The 23,970-nt window shown below is 38.5% G+C and overlaps 4 protein-coding genes and 1 pseudogene across 5 annotated transcripts; 3 read left to right on the top strand and 2 right to left on the bottom strand.

Moving 5' to 3' along the window:
- Positions 1-2,686: 2,686 nt before the first annotated feature.
- LOC104824559 (adenylate isopentenyltransferase 4-like) lies at positions 2,687-3,964 on the bottom strand. The gene has a single exon (XM_010556658.1). It carries the CDS (start codon positions 3,869-3,871, stop codon positions 2,687-2,689), a length of 1,185 nt encoding a protein of 394 aa, XP_010554960.1. The 5' UTR covers positions 3,872-3,964.
- Positions 3,965-5,837: 1,873 nt separating this feature from the next.
- LOC104806651 (mitotic spindle checkpoint protein MAD1) lies at positions 5,838-11,887 on the bottom strand. Of its 2 annotated transcripts, none has more exons than XM_010531643.1 (17): positions 11,594-11,887; positions 11,260-11,359; positions 10,989-11,149; positions 10,611-10,808; positions 10,433-10,525; positions 9,985-10,101; positions 9,412-9,659; positions 8,767-8,938; positions 8,351-8,461; positions 8,067-8,270; positions 7,555-7,708; positions 7,171-7,258; positions 7,008-7,077; positions 6,610-6,738; positions 6,471-6,509; positions 6,212-6,344; positions 5,838-6,075 (listed from the first exon to the last, which is right to left on the bottom strand). In XM_010531643.1, the coding sequence occupies exons 1-16, from the start codon at positions 11,786-11,788 to the stop codon at positions 6,255-6,257; spliced, it is 2,169 nt and encodes a 722-aa protein (XP_010529945.1). In that variant the 5' UTR covers positions 11,789-11,887; the 3' UTR covers positions 5,838-6,075; positions 6,212-6,254. The 2 variants fall into 2 exon arrangements, with proteins under 2 accessions (XP_010529945.1, XP_010529954.1); XM_010531652.2 differs by having other exon boundaries at positions 5,838-6,069.
- Positions 11,888-12,493: 606 nt separating this feature from the next.
- Positions 12,494-13,791, top strand: LOC104824549 (annotated as a pseudogene).
- A 640-nt stretch (positions 13,792-14,431) lies between these two features.
- LOC104806641 (exocyst complex component EXO84B) lies at positions 14,432-18,627 on the top strand. The gene is made up of 7 exons (XM_010531633.2): positions 14,432-14,870; positions 15,513-15,610; positions 15,891-16,911; positions 17,072-17,590; positions 17,730-17,918; positions 18,003-18,139; positions 18,231-18,627. Exons 1-7 carry the CDS (start codon positions 14,727-14,729, stop codon positions 18,385-18,387), a joined length of 2,265 nt encoding a protein of 754 aa, XP_010529935.1. The 5' UTR covers positions 14,432-14,726; the 3' UTR covers positions 18,388-18,627.
- Positions 18,628-19,780: 1,153 nt separating this feature from the next.
- Positions 19,781-23,865, top strand: LOC104824539 (protein root UVB sensitive 6-like). Its single transcript, XM_010556644.1, has 14 exons — positions 19,781-20,047; positions 20,187-20,468; positions 20,787-20,885; positions 21,008-21,121; positions 21,422-21,493; positions 21,567-21,677; positions 21,834-21,953; positions 22,183-22,284; positions 22,375-22,447; positions 22,587-22,670; positions 22,761-22,825; positions 22,922-23,023; positions 23,106-23,273; positions 23,489-23,865. The coding sequence occupies exons 1-14, from the start codon at positions 19,781-19,783 to the stop codon at positions 23,561-23,563; spliced, it is 1,734 nt and encodes a 577-aa protein (XP_010554946.1). The 3' UTR covers positions 23,564-23,865.
- The last annotated feature ends 105 nt before the right edge of the window (positions 23,866-23,970 follow it).

Raw genomic sequence — 23,970 nt, 5'->3', positions numbered from 1 at the left:
GGGAGGTTTTCGATCGGCTTTAAAAGTGTCCTGTCCCATTCCCATCTGTTTGTCAGTTATTATAACATGTTCTGTAGGTACCCGCTTGTCACTTTTGAATACCCGATCACCCCTCCTTTAGGCACAAGTTTGATGAAGCTTAGTGGGGTAAATTTTGGTCTCAGCTCCAAAATTCGATCCGAGTTCAAACGGCTCGGAAAAAATTCGGGTTTAAATCGGATTTCGGGTTGGTCCAACAGTCCGATTGTTTAAAAAAAATGTGAAAAAATGATTCAAATAAAAAAAATTTGGGCTGGGAAGCCTTGATCCGATACCCTCTGAGTGCGGGTTCGGGCTGAGCCGGGTCACAAGTTTTGAAATAGAAACCAGACGACACTCTATGTATTTGATATTGGAGTTGGTTTTAAGATTTAAGCGGTGGCTTGGTATGTTTGAGTCCGAAAATGATGGATATGCCGAGAATATTACAAAAGAAAAAATGGATTGGAACAACCAAATGCTGATGATTAGTTTTATTCACAGCCAAAAATAATTCCAATATGGAATCTTATAACTCACGTCACTAAAAATAAACATGTGAATATCTCACTATTTCATGGGGATCCCAATATTTCGTATAGATAATCCAGTTGTAAAACTGATGTAACGCCGTTCTTTTGCGTAATACAATCACCTTAAAACCAAAAAAAAAAAAACTAATAGGTCTATGTCTTGTGGTTAACACTTGTGAATAGGGCTGGGCAAACGGATCGGGTTAATCGAGTTCGGGTAAAACCGATCCGATTAATCGGTTTTTGGATCGATTCGGATATTGCAGAAATAACCGATCGGTTACTATTGTCCCAAAATCGATCGGATCGGTTCGGTTTGGGTAAATAACCGATCGGTTTCGGTTATCCGAAATAACCGATTTAAATTAAAAATTAGTTTAATTATTTAGGTTTAGGGTTTAATTACCCTTTCGATTCCACTCTGCCATTGTCTTCTTCTCCTCTGAAGCTGCACCTTCGTCTTCGTGACTTCATCTCCTCCATCCCGAGCCAAGCTCTACTTCGCCTGAGGCATCTCCTCCGTGTCGGAGTTATCTCGATCGTCGATAGACATCGTTTCGGCGTCGTCTCCTCCGTCTCGGCGTCGCCTCCTCCGTCTCGGCCTCGTCTTCTCTGTATCGGCATCGTCTCCTCTGTTCCAATCTCGAGCTCGAATCCTCAGGCTCTTCGCTTCGTCTCTCTGCATCGTCCTCCGAGCTTGAATCCTCAAGGTTTCTGCATCGTCTCTTTGCATCTTCCTCTCCTCCGATATCGAATCTCTCGCCGGTGATCATTACATGTACACATAAATTGGAAAATCATCACCCGGGTCTTAGTCTTTCATTTTAAAAGTTACGGAGAATCTGTCGGATAATCCAACTGTTACGGAGAGCTGTAGGTGTCATAGAGAGAGGAAATAACAGAAGAGAGAGAACTAAACTTCATGGAGCATAACTGGAGTGAATCTTCTTCATTAGATGAAGAAGACCGGCAGTAGAGGCAAAAGGTTTGAAGGGCATGAGTAAGAAGAAAAAAAGAAAGGGAAATGTGAGAATTAAGAGAAGAATTTGAGAGTGAGGAAAACAGGAAGGTTCTGGTTTATTCGCGAGAGAGGAAAAAAAAATTTTAAATAGGGTTTTGTTTTTAAAATTTTTTAAGTTGAAATTCATTTGTTTTTAGTTTTTTTGTGTGTTTAATTTCTTCTTTTTATATTTATTTGAAGTTAAATTGGGTCAATTTGATTTTTAACGGTGTCTTTTTTTGGGTATATTGATTGATAAGTTATTATAATTGTTTTAATTTTATGTTAAGATGATAATTGATATATATTGTTATTATAAATATACTATATTTTTTAAGCGTCATGACTCGTGACTTCCGCCATAATCCGCCATGACATACGCCATATATCTATGGTCTATTTTCGGCTTAATGCTGTGAACCGCCATATGCCATTAATAACACTGTTTTATCATTGTTTTATTCTTTTTAAGGTTTGCCATAACAGAACTTTGGTTTGAGAAATGGTTTGAGAAGATTGTTTAAAAAAGATTTTGGGTTTTAAAGGATTTGTTTGAAGAATATTTTGGATTTGTTTTTGTATGAGATGAAATTATTATGTTGTTTTTATTATTTTTTTATCGAATATTTGTTTGGATAAAACCGAACCGAATTCGAACAAAATCGATTAAAATTATATATCCGAATGGATATGAATTTTTCAAACCCGAACAACCCGAACCCGAAATAACCGAATTTGGTCGTCTTTATAGCTTTTTTTTTTTTGGGGGGCTTAATTTCGATATAAGTTGTCTGTGGGTTCACGTAATGATTATGTCAAGCCGTCAAGGGAGGGGGAGAGGTGATTGCAAATAATTTTTTTTAAAATAAAATCTAGAAAAATTATTCTCGAGTTTTTTTTTTATAGTTAAAATGTCATTTTAGGTTTAAATAATTGTACATTGCTTTCATAATTATATTAAATAAACATAGAAACAAAGAAACACTTTACAACTATAGAAATTGAGATATGATAAGGATAAGGAAAGATCATGATATCCAAAGAAGGAGAGGATAGAACATGGGAAAATCAAAGAGATTGTAATGAAAGCTATCATTATTGATATATAAACCATAATCATGCATATATTTATTACTTAATAATATGTGGCCGTCATTTGTTTCTCACCCAAACAAAACACTTCGTCTCTCACTCTCTCCACGCATGGCTCCAGAATCTCTCTCTCCCAAATCTCTTTGCACCTCCTTCCTCCGCTGCCGCCGTCTCCGTCCGGTGAACTCAGAGCCGACCGGAACCAGGCCGCCGCATCGACCCTCCTTATGTCCCAACCTGCACTTCTCAGCTTCTGAATCTTCTCTATCTGCTTCATCGCCAGAAGAAACGTATTCTCTTTTACCTCTCTCACCGCTCGATCGTAAGCGCTTTTCCTCGCTGCATCCCAATCGTCTCTGTTTGCCGCCTCTCGGGTTTTCTGCGGAGGGTATTTCCGGAAGTAACGGTCGAATTCCGGCACTCCAATGGACTTCCACAGCCCGATTCGGGTCCAGGACTCTCCCGGGTCGTTTTTCGGGTCATAGAGCTCGGCCAGTTCCTCGAACATTCCCCTTTCAAGCATCTTGTCGACCCGTCTCGAATGGTACTCGAAGAGCAAAGGCGGAGCGACGTCTATCCAGATGAAGCAGCAGTCGTACCGCAAGTCCGAGCATATCGAACCTCTCCCGTTAAAAGGGTAGGTTTCCGGGTCCCACCGCTCGGCCAAGAGAGCGTGGACGAAGGAGTTGGATCCTCCCGCGAGAATCGGGAGATTCCCGCGTGAGACGATCCCCGAGATGGCTCGAGCAGCCGCGGAACGGAATTCCGCAGCCGTGAGTTCACCGTCCTCGGGCTCAACCTCCCCGAGGAGGTGATGGGGGACGCCTTGCCGTTCTTGGACAGTCATCTGATTGGTCGTGATCTCTAAACCGTTGTAGAACTGAAGCTTGTCGGAGTTTACGATCTCGCCCGAGAAAATGTTCGCGAGATCGACGGAGAGGCGAGACTTGCCCGAACCAGTCGCGCCCATAATGACGACAAGCTTGTCCTTCTGGTCGCGCCTGTCCTTCTGGTCGCGCTCATGGGCACGAGAACTGAACAACAAGGGCTCGGTCGCGTTGGCGGCAACGGCGGACAAATGGGGTGTTTTGATTTCTTGGTGGGGTTTAGCGGTCAAGGGTCTAGGCTTAGAACTCGGATTGACAAACCCTCGTAACGAATAGTTGGGACATGAAATGGACCGTGTGGTGAGACCGTCGGACAGTATCGGCGATGTAAGGTTTAGCATTATGCCGACGTGAGTATATATGTATTTTGACTGTTCGAACGTAGAGAACAAACAAGAGAGGATGAGAATCCTTTGGAATTAAGGATGGATGGATGGTACGGACGGACGTTGCCATGCATATAAATACTGCAAAGTTTCAATCTTAATTTGGACAAATTATCTTTGTTGTTGGAGGGTTATCATTATCAGATTTTTATCGGGAATCAAAATACAATTAAATGCCGGATTAGTGAGAGTTATCATGATAAGCTTTTATTAATTAACCTTTGCATGCTAATAATATGTGAGGGTTATCATGTATGTACATGAGATATCCCTTGTGAGAGTTGTCATTTTTTCATAAAGTCAGAGATAAACTTCCCCTTTTGCGCAGATTACTGACGTAAGCAGAGCCCTGATCAAGAAACAAAATTATGTGACAGGATTCTGCATTCAGCAATCGCCACGTGTCTCAGTATCTTGCCCAAGGATACACATATACTAACCAAATGAAGCCCATGGAACGATAAACATCATTTTATCTTAAGAGATAAAACATAATCTTGTTAAATTATTTGGATAATCATCAATATATACATGCACACTATATATGTTATATATTATAAAGCAAGGCAAGAAAAAATATTTAAGAAAATAGTTAATTTAATAAAAAAAAATTAAGACAGTATAACTTGCATCTGGAAGAACTCATTTGTAAACGTATTAAAAATAATTTACCCTGTTTTATTATTGAAAAATAACCGATTATATCAAAAAAAAATTATGAAGGTTGGATTATAACAAAAAATATTGATAGTTTTTAAAAATTATTTTGGCAAAATATATAATTATATCGTCCTTCTTCATATGTGAAGTCCAATTTGTTTTTTTAATGATCATGTGTCCATGAATAAATAATATGTAAACAGTATGAAGAAGAAATTGGAGAATTTTCTATGCATTACTCGATCAACTTCAAATGTACATGTATGTACATGCCTTTATATAGAGAAAAAAAACGTATATATACACACCTATACAATAATACAGACGTCCTTGAAGCTTTCTAATATGTATACAAAAAATTCTATGTGACAATATGGATGATGTAAAATCTGACACGTTGGTTTTTCTTAAAACGTGAAAACAAAACAAAATAAATAAAAAAGAACGTAATCATTTTTATTGTTACGTTGAAAATTACTCATACGTATATAATTATATAAGAAAATGAATAAATGAAATAAATATCTAATTACAATGAAAACAAAATAATATAATTTGACATAATATTATTTTCATTATTATTTCCAATCATATTTCAAAATCCATATTTTACTCCAATCATATCTTAATTTTTCTATTACAATATTTTTTTCAATATTGAATTTAAAGACATGAAGAAATATTAATATTGAAATGATAATGCGATAAAAAAACTTAGATATTTTTTATTATATTTGAAAAAATCTATAAAAATCAAAATTTATTCGTTTACATAGTGTTACCATTTTTAAATCACTTCATTTGATTTTAAAATTCTAATTTTAATTCTTTTTATCATTACATCTCACTTGATCTTAAAAATTTTAATTTTGACTTCTTTTTGTAATATCTCATTTCATTTTGATTTTTTACTTTCTTTTAAACGACTTGAATATATAAACATCCAAAACTAAAAAAAGAGATTAAAAATGATTAATATAAATATATAGAAAAATCAATTAATAAATAAAATAGATATAATGAAAACAAATTAGATATATAATATTTGACATAAATTGAGATACATAATATTTGACATTCATTATTATTTCCAATCATATTTCAAAATTTATATTCCAATAATATCTTAACTTTTCTTTTTTAAAATTTTGATAATTAATTTTTTTATCCTCACAAAAAAAATTCTATGTTTTCTTAATTTCAAAATACAATATTCTATTACGAAATTTTTTACATTAAATATTTTATATGAGATTCTACAGAGTCTAAAATTGGGTATGAATATTATTTTAGAAAACCTGAATTTTTTTTAACCAAATCTAAACCCGAACAGAAAGCAAGCCCAAAACTCCCACTTTCATGCTATTACATTCAAGCCGACAACATTCCGACAGTGTTAAAACAGACTACGAGAAACCAACAGCTAAATATCATTCCAAATCCGACAAATCTCGACTTCAGATTTTGGTACCGGGAGACGTACACGGGCGGTCCTGTTCCTGTAAAAAGGCCTTCTTAAGCAAATCTTAAAAACTGAAATGTACGTATTCCTTCCGAATTCCGAACACTGATTCGAACTCTTACATTCGTTTCGAGTAAAATATATATATCGTTCAGCGAGAGAAATAGTTGAACCTTAGCCAGAACTCGTGCCCGGCATGGGAATATCGGCTCGGTTTCAAGACAGTGTGCGGCGGTTGAATGACTCCATTGTTAGGTTGGCTGTGAAAGCTGGAATCGAGTTGAACTTCCGGACGAATATCTCGATCTGCACGGCATACAACAGATGATTTCGATAACTGCATCTAATTATAACGAGTCAGAAGAAACAGCTCAAGCCTAAACCCTAAAACCATTGCCTGCCTCGCTGAAAGAAAATAAGTTTGAAGAATACCTGCTTGGCAATTTCACGTTGAGAGGCGTATTCGTTATCCTGTTTGGCGAAATCATATCAGTTAAATTTTGGAAATATGCGGTGGTGCTCGAGTAGCGATCCGATTATGGATCACATGCAAAAGGTAACATGGATTTACCAGAATAGTGGGGTTTCCGGATTCATATTCGAATTCAAGCTTTTCGTCGTCGTTTTGGGCGTAGATTGACTGGAGAATGAACCGAGTGACCGGGATTCCATTGGGACGCTGATGTTCATCCATCAAAATCTACCATTTCACCAGAAGCCAAAACAAAAGGAATTCAGAAAAAAAAAATATCACATCATAAAAGTAAACATCGACCTTATAGAGAAGCATTGCATGGCAACAGCAAGTTCGAATCGATCCCAGAAGATACATGATAATAATCGATTTTAATCTTAAATATCAGCAAAGATGCAGGGTTCAACCGAAACAAAGCTAATTTCACAATTTGTAACTAGCAGAGTCAGTAAGCGGAAGACATTCGAGCTTTAGGAAAGGGAGAGTGGAATTACCTTGTAACCGAAAAGTGCACAACAAGCCTTTCTAAATACGGAAATTTTATCAGCAAAGACGGTTTTGTACCTATTTCAAAGACCCCATATGTGTTAGTATAGCAAAGCAAGGTCATAATCACAAAAATGAAAGAGGTAAGTGCTATGAGCATCAACAGCAGACCTTTCTTCACGCTTTTCAAGAGTAGCAATCTGCTCTTTTAGCTGTGCAATCTTTCCAGTTATATGAGAATCGAGCTTCCCAGCATCTCCTAATATTCATAAGAAAAACACAAAAAGTCACAAAAGCCAATCATGTAAACAAGATAACCCTTTTGAAACAGAAGCGAATATTTCTTTTTCCATCTAGGATCAGAAGAAACGATTCCTCGAGTTATGGTCCTAGCTAGATGCCTTTGTTTTATCCTCCTAAAAACGTAAAATATGATGCAAATTTGCAAAGAAATTAAGGCATGAAGTTCCACAATCCGTTAAGACTCTGGGGTTCTGGCCAAACCCCATTGTCAAGAACAGGGAAAGAATGACGATCAGAATTTAGCAGACTGACTCCCTAATTCTTCAACAGCCTGAAGTTTCTCTTTTGTCTTCTGTAACTCAGCTTGTAAAGCTTCTATTGTTTGTTTGGCCTCGTTATCAACACCGAGAGTATTCACCATACGCAAAACCCTTGTAGTTGCAGCAGAAAAATCACCATGACCCAGCTGTTAAATAAAAACAAAGCCAAGTATCCAAGTTACTGTTGCAATCATACAGTAAGGTAGAAGTTGGAATCCTAAAATTAGCATCTGAGTTGATGTTAGCAATCTTGGAAATGTTAAAAATGAAACCAAAGGCAAACAAAAAACACTGCTAGACCTCAGGTTCAACCTTCAAAGCCCTTCTTTCAGATTCATATTACGGATTGCAGCTAAAAAACGAAGCTTAATGAGCTTTTTCGTTGGCCAGTTAACTTCTAACTGGGTATAACAAAGGGAACATTCATTGTTCGATTTCACTAGAAGTGTATATTCATCAATGTAACCTTGTTATTATTTGAATGACCTTATCTGGAATCACTACCTTGGACTCTAGTAAAGCAATCTCAGAACGAAGGCGATCACTTTCCCTCTCCAAGGACTTAATTTTCCTGGCTTCATTGACTAGCTTCTCATTGAGAAGTTCTATCTCCTCACGTTGACGATGATTCACATCCTTCAGTTCACTTAGCTCCTTCTCCAAGTCCTTAATATAGCTTTCCTTCTTTGCAAGTGATGATTCAAGATCCTATATGAAAAAAATTGAACAAGATGCTACGAACAAAAACAGAAAACGTCAAGGATAATATCGTATTCTAAAACCCAAACCTGTATAAGGGTTCCATTGGCGGCCCCGGACACAGCTCCTTCGCTGTTTGGCTTCTTTAATTCATTCATTACAGTTTTTAACTGCTCTTTCTCCTCATTGACCATGGAAAGCTATCATTGCAGATTAGTTCCAATTAGCAAATGATAGTTCAGCAAACCTCTGTTAGCCTCATATGAAATGAAGTGTATCCCAAAGTAGAGAAATTGATGGGTACCAAAGGTAAAACAATGACCAAAAATGGGACATTTGCTATTACTATGGCAAGCAGAACAGGATTGCCAACAGTTAAGAATGTTAGATTTATGCCGTGGCAATTTAAGACTCCACCAAAGAAGGCCCAAGGGGATTACAACTAAAGAAGAAAATGCAATTTTAACACACATCTGTAGAACAAGCGAGAACTAATCACACTTACCATCACTTCAATCCTCTTTACATCTGACTTTAGTGCCTCTGACTTCTCTTTGGCTAATGCAGCCTCAGTTTCCGCATTCTGTCGACTGAGTTGTGCAGCATCGAGAGCCACCTCCAATTGCTTCACACGTGCATTTGCTTCACCAATCTTCAAGGTGCTATCAAGTACCTCCCTTCAAAAGGCAGTGACACTGGTTACTACCAATAAAGCTAGACACTGAAGCTCAACTTTAAGCTGGAAAAGTGTCATTCAGTACAATTACACCTAAAACAGGGAAAGCAAAAAAACAAAAGTCTATTAACCATGTCACCCATGTTTTCAAACATATCAAAAGTGAACCTAGATGCTCCTAGGCTAACAAATGGACAGCAAGAATTGCACTACAAAGCTAGATTATCACTAGAAGATAAGGCTAAATATGGAGAAAGTGATAATGCAAAAAACCTCGATGTCTCATAACCAATATTTCAAGTTTATCCAACTAAATTCGAGAAAGCAACCCATAAGAGCAGCCTCAGAATTCTACTTACTACCATGATCTACAGACTTCCACAATTTTCTAAAGCAAACAAGAACCATCTAAAATCATATCAGACAAGGTATATATAGGTATATTAGACTTCAAAAAAGACCATGCTGTCATACTTTTGTAGTGCAGAAAATTTAATTATTATATCATCAGGACAGGAAACAGCCGGAATGTCTTTAAGCAATGACTTCCAAAGTAACAATTCATTCTCCAACTTGCTCATGCTGAGCTGCAATTCATGCAATTTGGATAATTCTGACTCTGCTCTATCTCTGTGGCTCTTTTCTTCTAATAGTTTCTCTTTCAACAACTCAACATCTCCCAGACGTGATTTTAATTTTCTTGCTTCTCGCACTTCAGATTCCTGAAAGAATTGTCACAAACCAAACTAATGAACTTATAACTGTATAGAAACAAGAAATAAGATTCATAATATAAGTCATTCCTATCTCAACCAAGACAGTTTTTGACTGTCAGGGTCATTTAGCATCGACATCTGGATACGTAAGATTGACTGAAAACAAAACCATTAATGATGTGATTGTCTTAGAGAACGTCATTAAGTAAACAGAGGCTCTTCATAAGCAATTTGAATAAACACACATCTTATGCCAGAAAGCCTTTCAATACCATTACAAAGGCAAGTTAATAAATGATCCTCAGTATTCAGCTGTCTTAGTGAAACTTACATAGTTCTTAAGCTCTTCTTGGAGATTTTTTACCAAGATACTGTTATCTGGAGAAGAAGCTTGCTGAAAACTGAATGATGAAAGCTTCTTTTCTACTTCGGTCTTCTCTTGCAAGCACTGGAAGGAAAATACACCAACAATGACGCCTTATTCCGAAGTTTATTTTTTGCCGGCCACATGAATTCTTTTTCTCCATTCATAAAGGGTTTTCAAGCAAAAGCAAATCTCCAATATTTTGGTAACTTATGACATGCACTACTATGGACACAAATATATATGACGTTCGTAACACTACGAAATAAAGAAACTGAAGAAAATTAAAAATAGAATATATGAAACTGGTATAGTACGGGAATGTCAGCATCCAGAAGCAGACATTTTCAAATAAATACAGAACCCGAGGGAATGAGACACAAAACAAAGATCCTACCAAATAAAAACTGCTTACCTCGTCAAGTTTCTGTCTCAGCAGCTCCAGCTGTGATTTTAGAAGATCCGATTCTCTCTCTGCATTTTGTGCTCTACATTCCATCTTTTCAAGCTAAAAGCACAGGAAAACCGGTATAACTAAGGTGAATGCTTAAAGATCTCCAGACATGATATCTGATTTAATAATTGCCACTTACATCTGCACCAATTCTAGATACAGCTAGCCTTGTTTCTTTGCTCATTTGAGCAATATCATTGTTTATACGTTCTTTCTCCCTCTCAACACTTTCAGATATCTGACTTAGCCTCTCCTCCAAAAGTTTAGCTTTCTCTTCTGCTGATGCTGCTGAAGATTCAGCTTTCATTCTAAGATGCATTTCATTTTGAAGTTTTGCCTGGGCATCGACAAAGTGGAAGGAAGTGAGGAGACACATCAATTTAACAAAGAGCTAAATAAGGGGCAGTTCTTGTCAAGACAAATCGTAAATGCTAAACTGATGTGGGCAAATATCCGAAAGAAGGCATACTCAAATTCTTCTGACAAATTGAATATAGAATCACATAAACAGACCTACCTCTAGTTCACGGCACAACAGCAGTTCTTTCTTATACCGCTCCTGAGAATCATCAACCTCTTTTAAGAGATGATCTTGCAGAACCTGCTCACGCCCTTTTGCAGCAGCCAGCTCTTGCTCCGTGTACAAATATTTATCTCGAAATATGTTCCTCTCAGCTTCTGTGAGAGAAAAACAACTCCAAATTCATTAGCATCATACCACCAACGACACCAAAATCCAAGATAGAAGCAAAACAAAGACCCTCTGTAAACATAGCGAAAGGTTCCACCTGTTTTGCTGAAGTTCTCATTTAAGGCCTCTAATTTGGTCTGATATTCCTGAACTTGTTTCTCTGCTTTGCTTAAAGCTTCTAAAACATCCGCTTTAACCTACAGTCACACGAAAAAACACACTTTTTTTTCAAAAATTTGTGCAAATTTGGACAGTAAATATGTCTTTCCTCAACACCGAACAATTGCCCAGCATTCAAGAACACAAGGGATCTTCTCTAATGCAATTTCAGGGTCGAGAAATCGTATTATAACAAGAAAGAAAACAGCTTCAGGTTTGCCACTCTTGAGACATTAAAGAAGCGAGTGATTAGGGAACAAAAAAGTACGAACCATTTGACGGCACTGATAGGTGCAAAGGAACTGATCCGAATGATCATGCGAAGTCTGTAGCGGAGCTGGAGCAAGAACAGAAGCCGGAGCCGGAGAATCTTCGAAGATAACGAGGTGCTTGTCGGAAGCGGGGCTACCGGCGACGGGCCCAGCATCGGCCCTCGGCTTCTTCGGTGGCGGAGTCCTCAAAATCATCTTCCCCCTTCGATTTATTCGTTTTCCTCTCTCTCTCTCTCGAATTTGAAAAGCCAGGCGCCGCTTGCAAAGCAACGAAAAGGAAAATAGAGAATTTGAGGGGACAAACGGGTAAACTTCAGCCAAAGGAGCAACTCGAAACGCACCGTTCCGCGGCTTGCAGGGATATGTTTATTTTTTCTTTTTAAAAAAAAATATATATCTGAAAACAAAGGTGAATCTTTATTTTGCATAATTTTTATCTATATTTTATTTATTCAATGACAAAAGTGTTTAGTTGGAAATAAATGTCGAGTTCAACATAAATTTTACCTTTGAGAATATGTATGATTATTCCACTAAAACATTGTCTTCAAATCCAGATTTATAAATCAAAACTATTGGCAGATCGAATTCGAATTTTATAAGTTTATAATTTTGAGAAATTATGTGTAGATCTAGAAAGGTTCATTTCCGATGAATTAAAATATGCCTTATTTTTATCGTATTCTTTAACATAATACATGATATTATATTCAAGATAATTCAATGCCAAATTTATTGTTAAAATTTAACATTAAATCTGTATGAGATATACCAAACAGTTTGGCCATCTAGTGGTAAAAAAACATACAAAATATTATATAAGGAGGCTCGGGATCTTGCTTGTCGGAAAGAGCAAGTTGTTCGATTCGATTGACTTGTGAACATGAACATGGATATGGACATGAACATGAACATGAACAACAGCAGCATCATTACCACGAGCGCTGAGTTATTACTATCACAATGTAGCAGCTTTCCATTTCTTTTACTTGTTATCACTCTCGTCGTATATTTCGCCGTACGGTTCACGTCGAAGGGACGTGAGCTACCCCCGGGCCCACCTGCATGGCCTGTCATCGGGAACTTAGCCGGGATGATCACGAACCGACCGGTTCACCGGTGGATCCACCGTATTATGAAGGAAATACAAACGGAGATTGCATGTTTTCGCTTTGCCAACGTCCACTTCATCATCATATCGTCGGACAAGATCGCCCGGGAAGCCCTAAAGGACAAGGATGCGGTTCTGGCCGACACACCGGAATCATACTCGACCTAAGTGATGAGCGGCGGATTCAAAGCCCTAATTTTCCGCCATTACGGAGACGAATGGAAGACGATGAGAAGAGTGATGAAATATGAGTTGATGTCTCCTCTGACACTGAACTTCTTGCTTGGCGCAAGGACGGTGAAAGCCGATAATCTCCTCGCTTACGTTCACAGCCTTTACGAACGATCCAAGACGGTAAACGTGAGGGGCAGTGCCTTGACATATGGATACGTTGTAATGATGAGAATGATGTTTGGCGGAGGCATCTCAAGGAAGAGACAGAGGACGGGAGCTTGACTCCAATGGAGAGAGATCACGTCGACGCTATATTCACAGCGTTGGATTGTTTGTTCAGCTTTCAGATATCGGATTACGTCCCTTGTCTAAGGGGTTGGAATTTGGACAGGCACGAGAAAAGGGCGAAAGCCGCGAGTGAAACCATTGATAGATGCAGCAAGCTGGTTATCGACGAGAGAATCGAGCTGTGGAGGGAGAAAGAAGGAATGGAAGCAGCTCGGGATTGGCTCGATATCTTTATCATACTTAAAGATTCCGAAGGGAAGCCATTGCTCACACCTGAAGATATCGAAATCGGATTTCCTATAACTTAGAAACTAAACACACATATGTGAATCATATCTAACTGCATATATCTCGCAGGATATTTATTTCGCAATGGTCGATAATCCAGCAAACACTGCAGAATGGACACTTGCCGAGATGTTGAATCGACCAGAGATACTTGCAATGGCTATGGATGAACTTGATAGAGTTGTCGGGAAAGACAAACTTGTGCAAGAAAGTGACATACAGAATCTCAACTACATAAAATCTTGCTGCAGAGAGTCTTTCCGCCTTCACCCTCCTGCGCCATTTACACCCACTCGTGTCGCCATGGAGGACACGACTCTCGCCGGTTATTTCGTCCCCAAAGGTGAAACTGTATATATAGCATACACTATTTAGAGATAATAAACATATATAAAGTCATAGAGTTTAAATCTTATATATATTAGACAACTACAAAGTTCCAATGTCTTCAAATAGTTTCATAAAAATGTTCTCTTTTAATATTTCATATATTTTAAATTATTATTTTTTAACTTCGCCGCTAGCTTCTTAATAAATACCCGCATCATCTTCTTTAATTTTCAATTTGTATACAACTATCTTACTAATTAAATTAACATCTTTATTTAATTAGAAGATGTTAGTATATTAATGTTATTTAATTCATCTCGATCTTCCTTCTATTATATAAACGTCACATGGTAAAGATGTGAGATTTGAGAGTAGAATTACATATACGTTAATTTATTTGTATTGAGAAGAAATATTGCCGTGTATGTGTATACATATATAGTATTATATATGTGAAAGAATAAAAAGAGAGATAAAATACGATTATTTTCCATAATAGACGGTAAAATATGGTATTTTTTAATAAATTACCGTAAAGATTTAAATAAAAATATCTAATTTACAAATATCGACATTTTTGGTTCATTCCCAGCGAATTTCTTCTGAATCTTTCTTTCGGTTTAATGATTTTCTGTTTTCTCACACATAATTTTTATACAATTTAAATTTGTCAACGCCTAATCAAACAAAAAATATCTGCAAACGTTTCAATTGCTAGCTTATTGGCTGCCAAACTCTGATCTTCCTTCTCCCCTTGTTGCTTCGATTTCTTTGCCGTCGTTCTCATCTCTGCAGATCTGATCTTTTGATTTTCCCTCACATCTGTGTTGAATTCTCACTGAAGTGCCCTGCGGTGGTGATTTCGGTTCGGAATTTCGGGTGATCGGAAACGGCCGCGAATTCTAGGGTTTCTCCGGAGGAGAAGGAGCAGCGAGGCGGAGGATGGCGGCAGCGAGGACGGCGAGGTCACGAGCCACGCCGGCGAAGGAGAATGGCGTCAGAGTCGAGGAAGTCTTGAGTGTGTTCAAGTCCGATAAGTTTGATGCCGATGCTTATGTGCAATCGAAATGTTCACTCAACGAGAAGGTTTTTTTTGTTCTTCGCTCTTCAAGTTGTTTTGATTTGTCGTTGTGATCGGTAGTAATGAGTTCTTGTTCCGTTTTCCATTTTCAATCTTGGAGTTAGTTTTCTGTTTAAGGAAAATAGTTGTTCTGATGCTGGATTCAGTTTTTGTATCTGCGGATTCGGCATCTGTGTGCTTGTTTTGTCTCACTTCGAATCAATCGTGTAAATATTGTAAATGTGAAATGTCCGATGAGTTTAGTAGTCATTTTTCAGAAGCATAAGCTTGGAGTTGTGATTATCACTGACTGTAATATAGAATGTGACTCGGATTATATACGTCCAATTCTGTTTTGTATGGGAGAGGGGAGATCAATTTCTTTGTTTCTTTTGAGAAAAAGAAGAAATCAGATGACAGGAAAATGGTAGAGAGGAGATTGTCTTGTAGCATCCTTTGCCGATTATATTATACCGTTGATGAAAGTTCATGGGAGAAGTCCGCCTATTCGTTTTCTGGCTCTCTGAATTTCTCATTCTGTTTAAGGAAGACTTGTAGGTTACTTAGCAGAACCCCGGGTTTCTCTTGTATTTCATTTTATTTTCCGGCTTTCTGTTGCTTTGGTTGGCATTTCCAGGTTCATGATATATTTCTGCTTCTGGTGACAGGATGTAAAGCAATTACGCTCTTATCTTTTGGATTTGAAGAAAGCTTCTGCTGAAGAGATGTGCCGAAGTGTTTTTGCTAATTATTCGGCTTTTATACGGTTAGCTGATACCCTCATTGTTTTCTGTGGCTGTCTGGCATGAGGCTTATAGTTATGCAACATTTTATATTCGGTTCCATCAATTTATACTCTCCTGAAGTTAGCATAATTGGGGAGATCTCCTTTTTCAAAATGTGACTGTCTAATTCATCAATGTTAGGCTACCTATTATGAGTTCTTTGTCTGAGCATGCTAATCTGATATTTTTATTGTTACAAAGCTGTTGTTTTTTTGTCTTGTGTAATCGTGTTTTTACTGATAAGGCTTTTGTTGTGCGCAGCACATCAAAAGAGATATTAGAATTGGATGGGGAGCTATCATCAATCAGAAATCTTCTATCCACTCAGGCTACTCTAATTAATGGCTTAGCCAATGGGGTTAACATAGACATCGATAAAGTATCTGAAGATTCTGTTGCAAATGGCATGTTATATTTTAAAGATGAGGACCACTCCGATCTGAAGAAATGGGCTGCAGAATTTCCTGACCACCTTGATGTTCTGTTGGCTGAAAGGAGAGTGGATGAAGCTCTGGCGGCTTTTGATGAAGGAGAAAGTATATTTTCTCAAGCAAATGAAAAGAGCACCTTGAGCTCTTCTATGCTTTCATCTCTTCAGTTTGCTATCGCAGAACGCAAGCAGAAGTTGGCCGATCAGCTTGCTGAAGCTACTTGTCAACCCTCAACCCGAGGTGGTGAACTTCGGTCAGCTATACTAGCTCTCAAAGGACTTGGAGATGGTTCCCGTGCCCATACTTTGCTACTTAATGCCCATTTTCAGAGATATGAGTACAACATGCGAAGTCTTCGTCCATCCAGCGCCTCATATGGAGGGGCATATACTGCTGCTCTCTCTCAGCTTGTATTTTCGGCTATTTCTCAAGCATCCAACGATTCACTGACAATATTTGGGAAAGAGCCAGCTTATACTTCTGAGCTTGTAACTTGGGCAACAAAGCATACCGAGGCATTTTGCCTTCTTGTTAAAAGACATGCCTTAGCCTCTTCTGCTGCGGCTGGAGGACTAAGAGCTGCTGCAGAGTGTGCAAAGATAGCTCTAGGGCATTGTTCTTTATTGGAAGCTCGAGGTTTGTCTCTCTGTCCCGTGCTTCTAAAGCACTTCAAGCCTGTTATCGAACAGGCAATTGAGGCCAATCTAAAACGAATTGAAGAAGGCACTGCCGCTATGGCTGCGGCAGATGATTGGGTGCTTACATATCCTTCTGCTGGTAGTCGTCATGCTAGTACTGCATTTCAAAATAAGCTTACGCCAAGTGCTCACTGGTTTAATCTCATGGTTCAGGTAAGCAACTTTATAAGTCGGTCAATAAGCTTTGGAGGTTTTGGTTTTTATTAAGTTATGTTAGGTAGTAAATTTTTAGGAAATACAAGCATACCAGAAGGTGAACTTTTCTGTCATTCTAGTTTTGGTTTTTCCAGTGACTAATAAATTTCTCTTGTAGGAATTCTTTGAGGATGCAGGACCTCTTCTAAGTATGCAGCTGGGCAGTAAAGCATTGGAAGGTCTATTTCAAGTTTTCAACTCATATGTAAACGTGCTTATAAGAGCATTGCCCGGTTCAATAGAAGAAGAAGAGGCAAACTTTGAAGGCTCTGGAAATAGGATCGTCCGAATGGCCGAGACAGAAGCCCAGCAACTTGCATTACTTGCAAATGCATCGTTTTTAGCGGATGAACTTCTGCCACGGGCTGCCATGAAGCTCTCTCCTCTTGATCAGGCTGGTTATCAAACGGACGACCAAAGAAGGCCTTCAGATAGGCAAAATCGTAATCCTGAACATCGAGAATGGAAGAGACGCTTATTGAGTACAGTCGACAGATTAAAAGATGCATTCTGTCGTCAGCATGCGTTAGACCTCATTTTCACGGAGGAAGGAGAAAGTCATTTGTCTGCTGAGGTGTATATAAGCATGGATGGAAATGCCGACGATATCGAGTGGTTCCCGTCTCTGATATTCCAGGTGGCTGTGGTTTCCGTCTTTAGTCATTTGGGTTTTCTAACATTCGTCTCGAATTATCGTTGTCTCAATCGCACTTTTCAAGATGCCGGGTTTTGCATAATGTCCTTATACTTTTTTGCCTTCGTATCGTTGGGAACAGGAGCTTTTTTCGAAACTTCAAAGGATGGCTAGTCTTGCAGGAGATATGTTCGAAGGAAGAGAAAGATTCGCAATGTCGCTATTGATGAGACTAACAGAGACTATTATTTTATGGCTCTCCGGAGATCAGATCTTCTGGGATGACATCGAAGAAGGTCCTAGACCTTTGGGTCCTCTTGGCCTTCGACAGGTTCGAGCACTTGCTCTATATACATACATATATATATATATATGCATAGTCGACCTATCTAACGAAACTGCCTCTCTGTTTCAGTTGTATTTGGACATGAAATTCGTCATGTGCTTTGCATCCAAAGGTCGTTACCTGTCAAGAAACTTGCACCGTGGCACTAACGAGATAATTACCAAAGCCGTGACTGCTTTTGCTGCAGCAGGGATGGACCCGTACAGGTATCTGTTCTGCTGCAACAAGATATATATTTTTTTTTTACATTTTTCTTGCTCCATCATGAACCGGAATTATTTGTTAAACCCTGCACAGCGAGCTCCCGGAAGACGACTGGTTCAACGAGATATGTTTGGATGCGATGGAAAGATTGAGCGGAAAATCGAAAGGGAATAGCATAGAACCCAACAGCCCGACCGCCTCGGTCTCTGCCCAGTCTGTTTCATCGGTTAGATCTCATGGAAGTTACTGAACCTATGCTTTGCATCTTCATTGTACATTAGACGAGTGAGTAGGAGGTTAGTAATGATTCTTTTTTTTATTTGCTAGCTATTCTTTATTTTACCCAAAGATTGCATTTTCTTCTCTTAACCATGTTTTTGGATAACATTCTTTAATTTCTCAGACTGTTCGTGATTTTTGTTTTTATGTTGTGTAAATATTTTGGGCTGATTGATTTGGTTACAAGGTGACCCTTTTATTATTCTTTGAAGTGATAATCATGTAGAGTTTTGCTTTCCTATGTTGTCTGAGTGGACAATTTTAAATATAAATATAATCAAATGAAGCGATTAATAAGAATTAAAATAAGAAAATAGAAAAAAAATACGTATGATCTATAAGAACTGAAATAATGGAAACCTATGAGGCAAATAGTTAATTAATCAAACCTAGGCACATCATTGTTCTTATATATATTGGATTTCAATTTGGAAACCCTATCCATTATACTAAAATCTGACGTGGAAAAGCGTGGTAGTGTCATATTCTTACGAATTAGGGTTTTTTTTAGACTGGTAGCAGCACGAGAGACTAGTGGGATCGAAGTTTGTGGTGATTATTGCATTCGTTTGAGAGGTTTTTGCCTTTTTGGCACTGCTTGATGGTCGTCGTTAGGGGCTGACGCATTTTTTTGAATCTAAAAATAAATTTCCTTTACTTCGATTATGCATTTTCCCCTTTTTTATTATATTTTACTAATTGGTGTTTAAGGCTTTTTTTTTTTACACTAATTTATATTTCAGCTTTTAAAAAAGCCACGAAAAAATTGGGAATTTTCCGTTTCGTGGGGCTTTACTTGTTGTCTTTAGTAGGAAATACAAATGGGCTAAGAACTTGTCTTTTAAAATGTGAATGGAAAGAAAGAATTCTGATTTTTTTTTAATAAAATGAATCATTCCTGCAAATATTATATGTTAATTTTTAATCAACCACAAATCTAATTTAAATGCATTATATCCGAATTTTGAGAGCATTTTCGAGATTAATTTTGCACCCCTTATTGTGTGCCTCTTATTAAGTGGGGAAAGAAAAAGAGGGAGAAAAAAACGTCCCCCCTCGTCGCATAATCCGTCGATCCAATTGTTAGGCGACCAGCCCCACCTGTCGCCAACCGTCTCCCTCCGTCAACTCTCCGTCAAGTCCTCCGTTATACATTAGCCGGAGATCGTAGCTCTTCTCCTCCAAGGAAAAAAAAAAAGAAGTAAAGAATATTAAGAAGCAGAACAAGACGACATTGCAATGCCAAGCATCAAGCTAAAACAATCGCCACCGGACTCCGCCGTCTCCGCCGTTATCAGCGGCGGGGGGGGTGATTACTTGCAAATGCATCGTTTTTAGCGGATGAACTTCTGCCACGGGCTGCCATGAAGCTCTCTCCTCTTGATCAGGCTGGTTATCAAACGGACGACCAAAGAAGGCCTTCAGATAGGCAAAATCGTAATCCTGAACATCGAGAATGGAAGAGACGCTTATTGAGTACAGTCGACAGATTAAAAGATGCATTCTGTCGTCAGCATGCGTTAGACCTCATTTTCACGGAGGAAGGAGAAAGTCATTTGTCTGCTGAGGTGTATATAAGCATGGATGGAAATGCCGACGATATCGAGTGGTTCCCGTCTCTGATATTCCAGGTGGCTGTGGTTTCCGTCTTTAGTCATTTGGGTTTTCTAACATTCGTCTCGAATTATCGTTGTCTCAATCGCACTTTTCAAGATGCCGGGTTTTGCATAATGTCCTTATACTTTTTTGCCTTCGTATCGTTGGGAACAGGAGCTTTTAACGCTCCGCATAAGCGCCTCTTTGGCTTCTTCTCCGCCCTCGACGATCCTTGACCATGTACTTGATGATGACTGTCGATCTCCGCAAGCTCAGGCGGCTTCTCCTCTGCTTCCTCTGGATTCGGACGTTGTTAAATCGAGCTTGAGATTGATCTGCTGCGAGGAAATCGACGGCCGGAGATGGAAGTACGTTGCCGAGAGAGATGGTTCTGGGAGATTCAAGAGGAATTCGGTTCGTGCTATAAGCTTGGAATCTCCTCAGACTCCTATCGATGTATGCCAGGCTACTGATTCCGGTTTCGATTCGTTATGATGATTGTTGATGGTGAATAAAGCTTCTAGAATAATGCTGTATTACTTCGCTTGGAATATGCAATTTGGGATTTTTGGGTTTTGCGATTAGTGCTAGTTTTAATCTGGGTGCTTCTCTCTTTCGGCAAAATTTGGTGCTAATTTACTCAAATTTGAATTTGCATTTGAGATTCTTGGTTTTGATGATTAGAACTTTTGTTTTTCATGTCGATGCTTTTGGATAGGCATATTTTCGGGAAAAAAATGAGGCTGATCTAATCTGCCCAAGTTCCGTTTACAGGAAGTAATGTCGTTTGTGCGGTCTTATGTGGTACCTGAAGGATTTCCTGATACTGTTAGTTCGTCCTATGTGCCGTACATGACATGGAGAGCTTTGAAGGTATTCTCTCACATGACCTCTCTGAGTGTTGAAAAGCTGAAGTGATGCAGCTTTGCATCTCGTCCGCCTAATTTTGGCATTGAGTATGACTTGTATTGGTTACTGAAATTCGATCTTTTTAGCACTTTTTCGGTGGAGCCATGGGTGTTTTTACTACTCAAACCCTTTTGAGTTCAGTTGGAGTCTCTAGAAACAATTCTGCTCCCGCTGCTGTCGCGATCAATTGGATTCTCAAGGTAAGACTGAGAGGCGGTCTAACTCTCTGAAAATGGCAAGTTTTTCTCATGAAAGGGCTGTTTGACTTTATGTGTGCTAACTTTGTTGAAACACTTGAAATTTGATAACTCTAGATAGAATCTTGTGCTGAAGTATTAGCAAATTCAAGTCCTCCCTTGAACTAAAACACTTTTGATTGTTTTTCCATGTTACCAGATCTAACTATAGAACTAGTAGATGTAGTGTGAGGAGTTCCCTTTTCTCTTGAGCTGCTGTGTACAAGTTTTTCCTTTTGACTAGAAAGTCAATAATGCTTTCAGGATGGTGCTGGGCGTGTTGGGAAAATGTTGTTTGCCCGACAAGGAAAGAAATTTGATTATGATTTGAAGCAGGTAAAGATAAATCTATCTAAGAAAATTCCAGTAGTTTAATTTAATTTCGTTTTCTAACTACTTTGTTTTGTAGTTACGGTTTGCTGGTGATCTTTTAATGGAGTTGGGTGCTGGGGTTGAGTTGGCTACTGCTGCTGTGCCACACCTTTTCCTTCCTCTGGCTTGTGCTGCTAATGTGGCCAAGGTTTCATCATCTTCTCAATGTTCATTTTCATTCTTTGTTTAACATTTGTTCCTTTGCATTGAACGTAGATTTTCTATAATTTATTAATTTTATAGTCCTCATGTAATGTATGCATTTGTTGACAATTTATTCTTTTCTGACACTGTTTTATCACAGAATGTTGCTGCTGTAACATCAACATCAACTCGTACACCCATCTATAAAGCCTTTGCTAAAGGAGAAAACATAGGGGATGTCACTGCTAAAGGAGAGTGCGTTGGTAATGTTGCGGATCTGGTATGTTATTTTGCATTTTTTTCCAAATTCTTCTCAGGTTTTCAAGTGTGATGGGTCAATCGACATGAGTTATGACATTTTAGAGTCGTTATTCAAATCATTACCTACTATAATGGATGTGAGATGTGTTCAAGAAAGTACAATATTGATTTGCTTTTGAGTCCTTTTAAAATCTTGTTTTAATAACTTCTTATTTCTCTGTATTCATTGACTGGTTATTTGTATGAAGTTGGGAACTGGGCTAAGCATCATGATGTCCAAACGAAATCCTTCGTTGGTCGCTACGTTTGCTCTTCTTTCATGTGGATACGTCTTCAGCTCATACCAAGAGGTTAGAATCCAGTTCAGTTGCAAAAAGGCACTATTCTTTAAGCATCCTCTTTTCTAGGGTTTACTAAGGCATGTGGTGGTTCGCTTTCAGGTTAGATCTGTAGTATTACACACTCTAAACCGTGCCAGATTCACAGTGGCAGTTGAGTCTTTTCTCAAGACAGGTAAGGATATATGCTTGTTTAACCATGCAAAGGAGTGCATCCTTAAATCTCTGGTTCTCTCCCTTCTACCATCGTTTGCCAAAAGTTTCACAGTTTTAGTCGCATTACTACACCAATTGAGCTTAATATCCACCTGCAGGGCATGTTCCCTCACTTCAGGAGGGTAATAAGCAGGAGAGAATATTCACTTTCCCATGGGTGGAGGATCGGCCAGTGGTACTTGGTACATGTGGAAAATTAAAGCTTTTTATGACACAATTCTATTCTTAAATCTTAACCCTGAGTTATATGGAGTTTTGTGCTGTTTTTACAGGATCCAGATTTAAGGATGCGTTCCAAGACCCGAGTACATATCTTGCGGTCAAGCCCTTTTTCGACGTATGTCTTTTTCCATATATCCAACATCAGGCTTTCAAGTTTTAATCCTGTCGCCTCCATGCCTATGGTTTGAATGTTTCCTCTTCCATGTTGCAGAAAGAAAGATACTTAGTGACCTACAGCCCTTCCAAAGGTAAAGTGTTTGCATTGCTCAAGAATCAGGCGAAGTCAGATGATATTCTGAAAGCAGCATTTCATGTGAGATTCATTTCTTACTTATCCATGTACATAATAAGGATATGAACTCGGCCTAAATTCTTATATTCCGTCTATATCTTAGGCCCATGTTCTTCTTCATTCTATGAACCAATCATGTGATGGAACATCAAAATTCCGGAAGCAATCAGATCCTGCTCCTGCAATAACTGAGCTTGAATCGCACATAGCCGAGTCATGTGAAATGGTTTCAACATCATACGACATCTTTAAGAGGAGGGCTGCAGAACAGGTAACTGAAACTTTTCAACTTGAAAACCTTCCCAAATCTATTACGTGTTGTATATTGGTTATTTTTCAACCAACTGATAATTCGACCATCAGTTTACAAATTAGTTTCTTGACTGTGATGCTGTTTTAGTTACAAACACCTGTGTAAATCATGTTACAACACATAATGCGAAGTGTAATGGGTAATTCTGTTCTGAACACATTTCATATCTGTAGGGTTGGACGATGTCGGAATCTCTGCTCAACCCAGGTCGACCTCGGATATGCCACATGGACGAGGAGAATGAATAAACTATCTTCTGAGTGAATGCATCAATCCAACTACCACGAGCCTCGTGGAAAGGGTCAGTTTTCCAACTCTTGATACGAGAACGACCCATACTGCCTCTTAATTTCCGTTTTATTCATCTGAAGAGGAAAAAAATACAGTTTTTGATCACTCTTTAAACTTGTTGTATTATAGTTATAGGATCTCACCAAACCTGAACTATAGAATTATATGTCTCTGCTCACTCATCTCTGTAAATTGGGACTTTCCCCAGTTTTTGTTGTGGACTTTGAGGGAGGAAGTTTGAAATCATTTGATTATTTGAGTAGGTGTTTTTGCTGTTGTATTTGATTGTGTACTTATATCCCTTTTTAATTGGGTTTAACTTTTTGGAAACAAGTTATAGTTTATACAATTCGCCAAAGATGCA

This window comes from Tarenaya hassleriana, unplaced genomic scaffold (genome assembly GCF_000463585.1).
Source record: "Tarenaya hassleriana unplaced genomic scaffold, ASM46358v1 Cleome1, whole genome shotgun sequence".
In the NCBI taxonomy this organism is placed as follows: Eukaryota; Viridiplantae; Streptophyta; class Magnoliopsida; order Brassicales; family Cleomaceae; genus Tarenaya; species Tarenaya hassleriana.
This window is presented reverse-complemented; position numbering and strand designations above follow the sequence as displayed.